At 42.0% G+C, this 12,404-nt stretch overlaps 1 protein-coding gene across 1 annotated transcript; it reads right to left on the reverse strand.

Moving 5' to 3' along the window:
• Positions 1-1,581: 1,581 nt before the first annotated feature.
• Positions 1,582-12,104, reverse strand: LOC307086658 (MFS-type transporter SLC18B1-like; the record flags this gene model as incomplete). Its single annotated transcript, XM_079751944.1, has 14 exons — positions 1,582-1,639; positions 1,819-1,868; positions 2,005-2,098; positions 2,425-2,499; positions 2,616-2,711; positions 2,812-2,903; positions 3,016-3,117; positions 3,307-3,443; positions 3,542-3,698; positions 3,896-4,043; positions 10,181-10,254; positions 10,343-10,438; positions 11,761-11,876; positions 12,008-12,104. 14 exons carry the CDS (start codon positions 12,102-12,104, stop codon positions 1,582-1,584), a joined length of 1,392 nt encoding a protein of 463 aa, XP_079608070.1.
• Between the last annotated feature and the right edge of the window lie 300 nt (positions 12,105-12,404).

Here is a 12,404-nt window from a genome sequence, read left to right on the forward strand (position 1 = left end):
ATGAATGGTGAAAATTACCTTCCACAGCTGCAAGATTAAACCCGAAATAACACGTCCAGTAGGCTTGCAGCATGGATCCGGTGGACAGTGTGAGCAGGGAGGAGCGCACAACGGGACCTAGTGGACAGTGTGAGCAGGGAGGAGCGCACAATGGGAGGCCCGCAGTCTGCATGTATAGGCGTCCAATTAGGGCGCTCAGTCTGGTCTTATCTGCCCAATTAGTCCCATCATTCAGTTGTTGTTTTCACAATCGTGGAAGTTACAAGTTTGGAAGTTTGTTTTTACAAAAAACTGAAAGAGGAAAAGTGGAAAACAACATATCAGCAAAAACTGACATATATGGCCTTTTCCAGAATACCCTATTTTTTCAAACTTACTTTCTATCGAGGAGTCACTTTTTCTTGTCTGAACAGTCATCCTTTTTCTTTTTCATTATCACCCATTTCTTTATTCCTGTCCCTTATGCCTACCTCTCTCTCTCAGGAGGAGGAAGACTTCGTCTTTGTCTCATTTAAATAAACCTAAGTAAGTTGCAGACAGATATTCTAATGACTGGAGTGATGGTTTAAGTTGACTTTAAATAGTATTGATCAAAATTGCTATGTCCACAAACATCCAAAACAACCTCCTTTTTCTTTTAGGATGTTATTTAAGTCCTGGTATCTTCTCCATTATTTGTGACCATGATTCCAATGTGATCACTACAGTAGAAGAGACAAAGGATTTGCTATTGACGCTAAAGGTTAGCCATTGCTGGCATTGACTGGTTCGACAATGACAGCAAGGATGCCTCCTTGTGGAATACTGCCCTCTGTTGCCTTTAGGGGCCCATAAAGCTTTTTTGGCTTGAGTGGAAGCTGCTAAATTCCAGCGACTATTTAACCTTGTTTCCACTGCACCAAAAGCATCTATCAGCTATTTGCTATTGATTTTGCCGTATGAAATAAGACAATTGATTGATCAATTGTTTCATGAGCTTATTTAATGCAAAGCATTATTAAGGTAATTCAGTCCTAGAACCATCTTTTTAATGTAAAGGCTATATTCTTAATCATATACAGAATAAAATGTTTCTGACAAAAATGTTCTTATGGTTTAAATGTACAAAAGGAATGCCAAGGGACTTCAAACGCGCCATAAACTTCTGTAATTTGAGTTTTAATTTCCAATTTACAAACAGAAGTAGGTTGGAACGGGAATACAATCACATGGGTCATTTTTTTTTATAATTTTGCTAAGCCCGGCTCATACATGAAGGATCAAACTGTCTGGTAAACCACCACCAGTCTCTGAAGCTTAGTGGGCAGGGGGTTCTGGTGGGCCAGTACGTTGTGGAGATCACTGTAGGTTTGAACCATAAGATCTGGTCTATGTATCCAGGCTTCTAACACCACATCACAGTGGCTTCTTCAGCAGTTTCCCCTGGACTATCGTTTCCAGTTACCTGTGCAACACACTTACCAACTAAATAAAAAATAAAAAGTATTTAGATGCAGCTTACAGATTTATGCCAATCATAGCCATCTCTGGACCATATACCTCAGGCAGTGTCTTCTTTAGCTCTTTGTAAGAACCGATTGCTCAGGCCAAAAGATTCATTCCTTCTCCTATAAAACTATTTCCAGTTTCCTTTGCAATACTTTGAAACAAAACAAAAGCACATTTACTTTCACAAACAGACTGGCTTTCACATAGTTTTTGGCCTTCATACTGTGAATGAATATAAATCAAAATAATGAATCAAGAATGCAACAAATGCATTTTGATCTAGTTAGGACGTAAAATCTAGGGTTTAGGAATCCGTTTGAGTGAGATTACCTGCGCTTCTTTAAATGTTCATAGTGATAATACAATCCAAGTAGTGTGGCCTGTGGAAAAGATAAGGCATAATTACCCTAACATGCTTTGCACCCTAAAATGCTAAGCACCCCAACATGCATGTATTTTGAGGTAGGCCGCTGGAGAGAACTAACAAGAGTCCCTGAACAATATGATTCAACTTACAGCCAGAACTGAAAGCGCTCCTTGGATAGTTGCAGCCCACTCAAAGGTTAGATGTTGAGTGAGAACGCCCCCCATCATGGGTCCATAAAACATCCTTTGTAGAAGAAGAAAAAGTGCTTATTTTGAACACAAAAATGCCCTAAAGGAAGTGCAGGAATAAATGTTGGTTGAAAAGTACCAAAGGGCACTTAAAACATGAAACACATGGTGTTATCTTCAGTTGATCCAGTATGGATAACAATAGTTTACTTAAGTGGTTATCATTTAATGTTTACCTAAATTCATGCTAACTGAACGGGAGGTATTGCAATAAATGAATTCATTGTGTTTACCGTGAGGAATCTTTCAAGCAGCATATGTACCGCGGGGCTGACGGATTATCTGATAATCAACCAATAGGCTAAATTCCCTAGGACTTACCCCATGGACCAACAAGCCCCAAACAGTCCAGACACCATTCCCAGAGTGCTAAGTCCATTTTCAAAGCCCTGTTCACTGTCCCCCAAGAAAAATATTGGAAATTAAAAATAAGTTATATTTTATATCAGGATAATATTCAGACTCTACAGAGGCTAGGGGAATATGGCAGATGTAACCCTGAAGTTACTCACTGTGCTGCGGCAATGATCTCTGGTAAGCTAGGCATGAGACTAAGGCCCAAACCAAAGCCAATCATGCACAGCATGAAGATCAGCAACCACAGCTGGCTACCATGAGGAACACAGAACAAGAGAGGAAATGTCACCTCACTTACCCAGGGAGGAGGGTTTGACCAATCACAATCATTTGATTATGCACTTAGCACACCTGGTAATGTGGAGAAACGGTGTTGGACCAAGAAAACAGAAACAGAGCCCTGAGAGAAGGCCACCGAGAATCAAGAACCAACGTCTTGAGGTCTGAAATAACGACCAATAGGAGTCTGTTAGAATGGTATTGAGGTAAGAGACAAGTGTAGCCATTGCTTCATTCAGAGGATCTGTACTCCTAACGACCCCACTTGAGACTCACAGGATATTTATCAGCAAAGAAACCGAAAACTGGCGAGCTCAGACCGTAAGGTAAGGAGACCCCCAGGAAGAGGAGGCCCACATAGCCCGGGGTAAGACCGAACTAGATAGAGAGAGGGATTATTACTTTGGGATATTTATTTGAAAGAATGTGAAAAACAATCACAGACCCCCCAACCCCCCGCCCAGAGATTTTTATTTGTTCTAAAACACAGAGAGACTGTAATTTCCATTCTTTTTTGAAACATAACAAACCATCTAGAACATTGTAACACTTGGTTGTATATTTTACCTTCTCAATCGCGTACAGGGACATGGTAGTGTCGAGGAAGCCCAGGCCTGAGCTTAAGCTGAACATGAAGAAGCAGATGAGCAATACTTTGGGGAGTTTCAGTAATTGCAAAAAGGAATTCTCAGAGGGCTCCGCAGCTGTGTGACAAAAAAAGCATAACAAAGTATTGACATGATTAGATATTACCCTAGGAAGTCCTTTTTATCTTTATGTACGGGAATCGATGAACGCCTACCGCAGCTGGGCATGACGATGATGTTAAACGGAACCATCAGCAGTAGGATACAGCCCAGAACAAGGAAGGGAAGCTCGTATCCGTAAGCCTGGTACAGCCAGCCTCCTAAAGGCGGCCCCAGAATGAGACCCAGTCCGGTGAACATCTCCAAACTACCCTGGTTGGGACAATACGAGGGAAAAAAGGCTTGTGCATTGGAATTGTTGCTACTGTTGAAGAATGTAAGCATGACGGCCAGCAGTTTGTTTACTTTTATGGCAAATATGGGTGAGGCAAAAAAAGGCATCATGTGCTTTCTCAGTGACCCACACACCTCACCTACATGCCAGTGACATCAGGGCAGGCCAGACCTACCAAGACAGTCGCTACATTGTTTGGAAAGACTTTAGATGCCAATGCGACGGAAGAGGTTGCGGCAGCAGCAAAGCCAATGGCGTCGATGCTCCGCACAATGAAGCAGAGAGCGATGAACACAGTCCCCGAGGGAGCTCTGTCAAGGAATCTGTTTGAAAGAAGAGGGATAATAAAGATGATTTACTGCCAACGCCAAACCACATCTGAACGACTAGAATCGGCAACGTGACTCAAGTAAACGTTTTCCTTCAACACGACCGTTCCTCCCAGACTGTAGCTCTGTTCTACCTTTTTGAAGAGATTTTCTCCACCACTCTTGACTTACCTCACCCCACCATACTAACATCCCTATACTCTCTACATTGTCCCCTCTCTCAGACAATAGCACTGTCTTATTTAACCCCCAACCTAACACCCAGACCCTCCGCCCTTTCCCCTCACACCTTCTACAGACCTTTTACTGGCTGATCTACAAGTGTGCACACAAGCTTTGATCTGATGATCTTCTCTGATGCTCTGATCTGATGTTCTGATCTGATGTTCTGATCTGATGTTCTGATGTGATATTCTGATGTGATTCGCTGATGCTCTGATCTGATGCTCTGATCTGATCAACACCCGGATCAACACCCCGTTTTGTGTGGAGGGTGAAGCTCCGTCTGAGCAGCGATGTGTTTAATGTCCACGTCCAAGTGAGGGTTAGGCTCCCGGACACCTATAGTATAACACTACATTGTGTGGTGCATTAAAATATACAACAACGCTCATTATAAAGATGGTACAAAAAAAGTATCATCAAATATCATCAAACCAACCGCCCCCAATATTTCCGACGTGCAACCACACACCGGCGGCGGTCAGGCGCACCGCCCGGCTATCCTTCACGGCACTATCCTATTCCCTAGCGTCGCCGCCCCTCAAAAAGCACTTTTTTTAAAGCTGTTTGGTACATCCCGGCTTGATACAAGGTGACTCCCATGTTAAAAAAAAAGATAATATTTTAAAAGTAGAATATCTTAAAAAGAATAAAATAAAAAAAAAAATGGAAAAGAAGCGCGCGATTCCAAGCTATTCTGAATATTTTAAAATTTGAGATTTGAGTCTCTAGGTGAAAAAATTAGGAAGGAGATAAGAAAGAAAGAAAGAAAGAAAGAAAGAAAGAAAGAAAGAAAAAAACTTAGTTGAAGAACAATAGTTGAGTGCTGCATGCAGCACTCGCCTAACTACTTCCACAAAGATAGAAAGAAATTGGCAGATTCTGAGTTTGCGGTTTAATAGATCATCAGTGAAACATCATTGCGACACAAATGACACCTCTAGCTAAATGTAGTAACCTAGAGAACCAGCTACAACCTTGTTTTCATCCAAACGAGCCGTCTTTAGAGAACGTTGAACTGCTTTGGCTTCTATGAGCTGTCGGCTTTCAGCCGCGAGCTTAGGGACCGTCTGCAAAGTGCAAAACGGAAAGCGCAAAACGGAAAACGAATAGCGTCGCCATTATTGACTCTAAAGCCCCAGAACTTGCTCCATATAGGCATGGCCTCTAAATGGTCTTACTACAACCTTTAGTTTGGAAAAATATATCTCCTTATTTCTATGGATTTTTTGCTTGCAACAATTTCAATAACGTCGCCATTGTTGAATCTAGAGCTCCTTAACGTGTTCCATATAGCCATGGCCTCTGTTTGGTCTTATTTTTGATGAATTTCTTATTAGCAACTATTTCAATAGTGTCTCCATAGAGCTCCAAAACAACCTTTAGTTTGGAAAAATATTCTCCTCATTTTTAAGGATTTGTTGTTTGCAACAATTTCAATAGTGTCGCCATTGTTGAATCTAGAGCTCCAAAACTTGTTCCATATAGGCATGGCCTCTACTACAACCTTTATTTTTGAAGAATATATCTCTTCTTATTTTTGAGGAATCTTTATTTGGCCAAAATTTCAATATCCATTATTTTGTTAGCAAAAATTTCAATAGCGTTGCCATTATTGACTCTAGAGCTCTAGAACTTGTTCCTCAACCTTTTGTTTTTAAAATTATATCTCTTATTTTTGAAGAATTTTTATTTGGCAAAAATGCCAATATTGACTCCAGAGCTCCACAACTTGTTCCATATAGGCACGGCCTCTATATTGTCTTACTACAACCTTTTTTGAAATATATATCTACACTTATTTTTAAGGAATTTTTATTCAAAAATCAAAAATAAGAAGAGATATATTTTTTAAAACTGAAGGTTTTAAGTAAGACCATATAGCCTACATGGAGCTATAGAGTCAATAATGGCAATGCTATTGAATTTTTTGCCAAATAAAAATTCCTCAAAAATAAGAAGAGATATATTTTTAAAAACTAAAGGTTGTAGTAAGACCATATAGAGGCCATGCCTATATGAAACAACTTTTGGAGCTATAGTCAATAATGGCAACGCTATTGATTTTTTTGCCAAATAGAAATTCCTCAAAAATACGAGCTATATTTTTCAAAGCTAAAGGTTGTAGTAAGACCATATAGAGGCCATGCCTATATGGAACAAGTTTTGGGGCTATAGAGTCAATAATGGCCACGCTATTGAATTTTTTGCCAAATAAAAATTCCTCAAAAATAAGAAGATATATTTTTCAAAACCAAAGGTTGCAGTAAGGCCATATAGAGGCCATGCCTACATGGAACAACTTTTGGAGCTCTAGAGTCAATAATGGCGACGCTATTGAAATTTGACCATTGTGGTCGTTTCCGTTTTGCACTTTGCAGACGGTCCCTAAGATCGCGGCTGAAAGCCGACAGCTCATAGAAGCCAATGCAGTTCAGTTCGCTAAAGACGGCTCGTTTGGATGAAAGAAAGGTTGTAGCTGGTTCTCTAGGTTACTTCATTAGGCTAGAGGTGTCATTCAGTGGCGCCAGAATGATTTCAGTGGTGGGGTGGCCAAATGCGCGTGCATGTGTCGAACAGCGCGTGACACCTCATCATCCTAAAGCCGGCCACACACCAGTGCCGAAGCTCCGCGGTGCACATTTCACGCGCGTCAATTGCCGCCCCTAGCACCATAGGAAGCGGCGCGCTGCAGCACCGTTGTGATCCAAATAATGTGTCTTCACCGCAAAGTACAAACTGAATCATCATAATAATCTTCTTCATTGTCATCATTGTCATCATAATCCTCATCATCACAATCATCATTATAGATGGCTTTTGGATTTGACTGTGGAACTTTGGTCGTGTTTAATGCAGTGCTTCACGCAGCATCAAGGCAGCAACAAAGTGTAAATAACAATGGATTCCGAGTTCCTATACTAGGCATTATGATGGCGGTCCTCTGCGTAGTGCAGTGAGTCTAGTTAGTAGAGATGCGCGGATGAGCTGTAATGTCATTCCGATTTTCAGTTGCGTGTTCCGCGTCCCGACAAAAAGCGGCTCGCTAAAATGTCCAACCACTATGAAATGTCCCCTGTTGACAGCGAACATAGCCAACGTGGTCTTATTATAGCCCGATCATTAACTAAAAGCCACATAGAAAGAGTAAAGCATCCAGCATATGATTTCAACAATGTGTGAGGGCATATGCAGCCGGGATGATTGCAGTGGAATGCTTATGGAAAACCAGCGGACGAGCACTGGGCGGAGATTTCAGAAGCAGGGAGATTATAGAAAAATATAATTTGTCAGTTTGCCATTTGTCTAGTCAATATGTTAACCTACTTATTCATTTATTTATTTCAAATTTGTCTGCGACGAACGAATCGGGGCCAAATCGGGCTGAAATCGTGTAGTCTGAACCAGCCATAAGCAAGCAGCAGCAGCGCCATTGTGCGAATTCCCTACTAGACCAAACAAGACTCGTAATGGTAGGTAAAAACAATAGTTTATTATAGCATGCAATTGTGATGTAGAAAAAAAGAAAAAGAAAACATAAAGTGCTTGCATGAATCGCACCTATCAGGTAACATGGAATGGCTCCTTGTCCAAACCTTGCACACTTGATACAGGTGTCCCTCAAGGCTCGGTACTGGGGCCTCTTCTGTTCTCCCTCTACACCAGATCTCTGGGCTCTGTAATGACATCCCACGGCTTTTCCTATCACTGCTATGCTGACGACACTCAGCTATTTCTCTCCTTTCCCTCATCTGACAAAGCCCTGATTGCAACACGCATATCTGAATGTCTGGCAGAAGTCAGCACCTGGACAACTGCCCATCACCTGAGGCTTAACCTCAACAAGACTGAGCTCCTCCTAATACCAGGGAAAGATTGCCCACACATGGACTTACTGGTCACTGTTGAGAACATCACTGTATCTCCTTCTCCAACTGCCAAAAACCTTGGTGTAGTGTTGGACAATCAGTTATGCTGCACCGCAAACATCACTGCGGTGGCCCGGTCCTGCAGATTTGCACTTTACAACATCCGCAGGATCCGGCCCTTCCTCACAAGGGAAGCAGCTCAGCTTCTAGTCCAATCACTGGTCATCTCCCGCCTCGACTACTGCAACTCGCTCCTGGCTGGACTCCCTGCCTCTGCGATTAAACCCTTGGAGCGCATCCAGAATGCGGCAGCGCGCCTCGTGTTCAACCTACCAAAGTTCTCACATGTAACCCCCCTCTTCCGAGACCTCCACTGGCTCCCTGTAATAGCTCGCATCAGATTCAAGATGATGGTACTGGCATACAAGGCAGTCGATGGAACTGCCCCTGCCTACCTCCAAGCATTAGTAAAGCCACACACCCCAGCTCGATCCCTCCGCTCAACTACCTCAGCTGGACGTCTGGTACCGCCATCGCTAAGAGCAAGCAAAGGTCGATCAGCAAAGTCACAACTTTTCTCTGTTTTGGGACCTCAGTGGTGGAACGAGCTCCCTACCGATGTCAGGACCGTAGAGTCGCTCACCAGCTTCCGCAAAAGACTCAAAACTCACCTGTTCAGAGTTCATCTCGACTCTGCATAGAAACCAATGCACAGCCACCATTGAATGTTGTACGTCCTGGCACTTGTACAAGGTACTTAATTGTGTAGCATCTACAGTAGCTGCTATCGCTGCTTTACACGGGAAATGGGTTAGCCTAGCGATTGTAATACTTGCACTTGGTTCTATGAACGTCTTTACTGTACCGACAGCGATATATTGTTTCACTTCTTATGACAAATGTACTTATTGTAACAAATGCACTTATTGTAAGTCGCTATGGATAAAAGCGTCTGCTAAATGCCCTAAATGTAAATGCATGATATGGAAGCCTACAGCGATCGTTAGTTAACTTGTGTGGCGGTGCCTAATCATTTGTTTACCCTTGGGCCATGGCAACGCGATTGCTACCTGCTGTAGTACTCTCATTGGCTGAATCGTTGAGAACGTTTTAGACTCAATCAATATAAGGTCGTGGGGAGGGGAAGCTCTATTCATTTGTATAGTAACAATATTAGGCCAAAACATTACTGAGAAACAAAATAGTTCATCAATGCAGGCTAAAAATATATATCCTTTTTTTTTTGGCCATTGGCCATTAGCCCCGCGGCCTCATAAGTTCTGGCGCCTATGGTGTAATTTGTGTCGCAACGATGTTTCACTGATGATCTATTGAACCGCAAACTCAGAATCTGCCAATTTCTTTCCATCTTTACGGAAGTTGCTTAACTTCAATTATTGTTTTTACACAACTTGTTTACTCCATTTATTCCAAACGCTATACAGCATAACAATCCAGCATCGCCACAATGGCTACCGTAAATAATGTAATAAAAACAATTAGCAATCGCCGCTCTTGGTGCCTCTATTATCTTATTTCGGTAAGGCACAGACTTGTAAAACAGTATTCTTTAATAAACTCCTGGTACGCTAAGTTGTTGATGCTTCGTTTTATGTGCAGGGACCCATGTCAAGCTACTGCAGAGGTTTGGTGCTATTTTTAGCAATATTAGTGGTTAAAAAATTGCAATATGGAAGCGTTCACACTGCCCCTTGCCAATGCAAGGTAAGCCATTTAGGCTATTAGCGTTGCTCCAGGCAAGCTCTATATGTTCATTGATCAACGCAAAAAATGTCTGGAAGGATTATTTTATGGGTTTTCATGTTGAAAAATACCCTGGGTTCAATTTTCACCGGAATTACACTTAAAGCGCATGTGGGCTAGTAATTACACACTAGCCCACATGCGCTTTAGTAAAAAGCTTGTTCAAATTATAAATCACTTTATAAAGAAATGACTCCCATGTCAACTCCCAGGCTCCGTACTATTCTAATCAACCATCAAACCAAAGGACTTCAATCTCCCATCTTCGGTACTTACCCAAACATGATAGTGCATCCTCCTGACACAAACAGGCCTGACACAAGCATGAACTTTGCACCAATCTGGACAATCTGAGAACCAGGAAGAAGAATATGTAATAAAATCATAGAAGAGAATAAGCAAAATATGAGATGGACGTAAAGAGCTTAATTGACCTACATATGTCCCCATTAGCAGCGCACCAATGATGTTGCTGAAGGCATAACAGCTGAATATGAGCCCGATGGCCGTCTGGCTGGCTCCCTTAATGACCGCCTGCGTTGGAAAAAAGAGGAGGGATGATGACAAACTAAATTGATCCTTTGCGGTATTGTCGTCTCGGAGAGTGTTAAATGTTCAACAAGTGGTTTATTCATAGACTCCGGAGGTGGTTCATGAAGCATCTCTCGAACACAGTTAAGAATTCAGTTTATATTGGAAGTGGGCGTAATGGAAAATAAGCCACGCCTACAGGTTCTAATTTACCCAGTAAACCATCCGTCTTGGCTTCGGCGGAAATGGTAACGAGGCCATGTTTGTGGTGTCTAACTCAGACCCATAAAACGGCCCCCGGGCAACATGTGGCCGGCTGGTTCTGAGTGGCCCGCGAGTAAGAAAAAGAAGATTTAAAAAAGATTAATTGACATAACGTTTATGTAAAAACTGCTTATAAGAAGTTACAGTAAATATCGGAAAAGGAGAAGGGCTTTTATTGTGAAAATCCATGGTGGGCGTGATCTTGATGAGGAGCATGTGGTTGTTTAGCAAGTGGCATAAGACTTTCTTATTGATGTCATTTAAATACAGATAGAGATCTGTCGTGTTCTTGAAGAAAGTAGTTCAATCCAGATCGCTTTTAACTCACTTTATTTGTTAAAGTATTTCGGTATGGTAATTATGAAGCAAAAGGAGGGAATTGTATTTCACACGCGTGGAGAGAGATACCACAGAGCTATCTTACAGCCCCGGGGGCTTTCCCCGGGGCTCTCAACGGGTCTGCCATATGTCTCTGACCTCATCTGACTCCCGCTCCCCGATTGTATCAAATAGGCGTAGCCTATGTGAAGTGGGCGTGGCCTATGTGACGTATTGGCTCCGGCTTCCTCAGCTGTCTAAAGGTGCTGCTATATGTGGCTGGAGTAGTTATTGCAGCTTATATGTTGGTCCTCCTCCCCTTGTGGCTATGTATAGTAATTACAGTTTATATGTTTGATCCTGCTTCCTTGTGGCTATGTGGGGGCAGCTTATGTGCTTAAAATACGTAACATATCCAGTCTCATTGATGAACACCTGTCTGCTGTGCTTGCGCATAGCCACATCAGAGTTACACCTGACTTCAGTGCACTGGTTCAATCCCATCAGAGACTTCCTCCCACTGAGCACTCTTTTTCGTTTTGGTTGTAATGTGCATTCGATTATTTTATTCACATTCATTTGGAGTGAATTTTAATTACAAATGCTTAAAGAGTTACAGCAATGTGTTTTCTATAATCCAATCGAATGGTTAAGACACGACAGGCTGCCTACATTGTCTGTGGCTGTACACGTGAAGCCTTTTAAACAGACCTAATCAATGAACCCGCGGCTATAAAGCTCACCTCGTTGGGGAAGAACGGGCCAAGTATTGAATAGCAGATCATTGAGCCAAAGTTGACAGAAGCCACGGATATTAATGTGAAGATCTGTGTCCGCGACATGCTCCTTCTTGGTCCATCTTCATAAAGTTAAAAAAGGGACAACGGTTATCTCCAAGATACATGAATAAAATGCATAGTAGGTATTTTAACTTGAAACAAAGGTACATGAATGAAATGCGTACTTGGTTATTTAACTTGAACCACTCACCGTGTTCTGTGAGAGCAGTGTTTTCTGCGGGCTCCATGTCCAACGTTGGATCTTGGTTTTCTTCCGTGTTAAAAATCATAAAATGTGGCAAAAGCATTAGAAACAACAATATTAAAACATAATCCTGCGGATTATCAAGGCCAAAACAACGGGGATCTACTTAGGTACTAAAGTAAGCAGCACAGAGTCTGAACCCCATTACTATAAAGGTTGTCCTATTTGGCATGAGGCACTTTACACAGAGGACAATAAACGTAGGCCTGTGGAAAGTAGTAGGCTTACACCGCTAAAATGTCCAAAGCATGCAAGCCGAGAGCTTATTTCATATAAAGACCCTTTTCTTATTCCTTTTTACTTGACAGTTGTGTCACTGAAAGAATTTGTAGGGAAAGAAATA

Source organism: Pollachius pollachius (genome assembly GCF_949987615.1).
Source record: "Pollachius pollachius genome assembly, chromosome: 15".
Taxonomy (NCBI): Eukaryota; Metazoa; Chordata; class Actinopteri; order Gadiformes; family Gadidae; genus Pollachius; species Pollachius pollachius.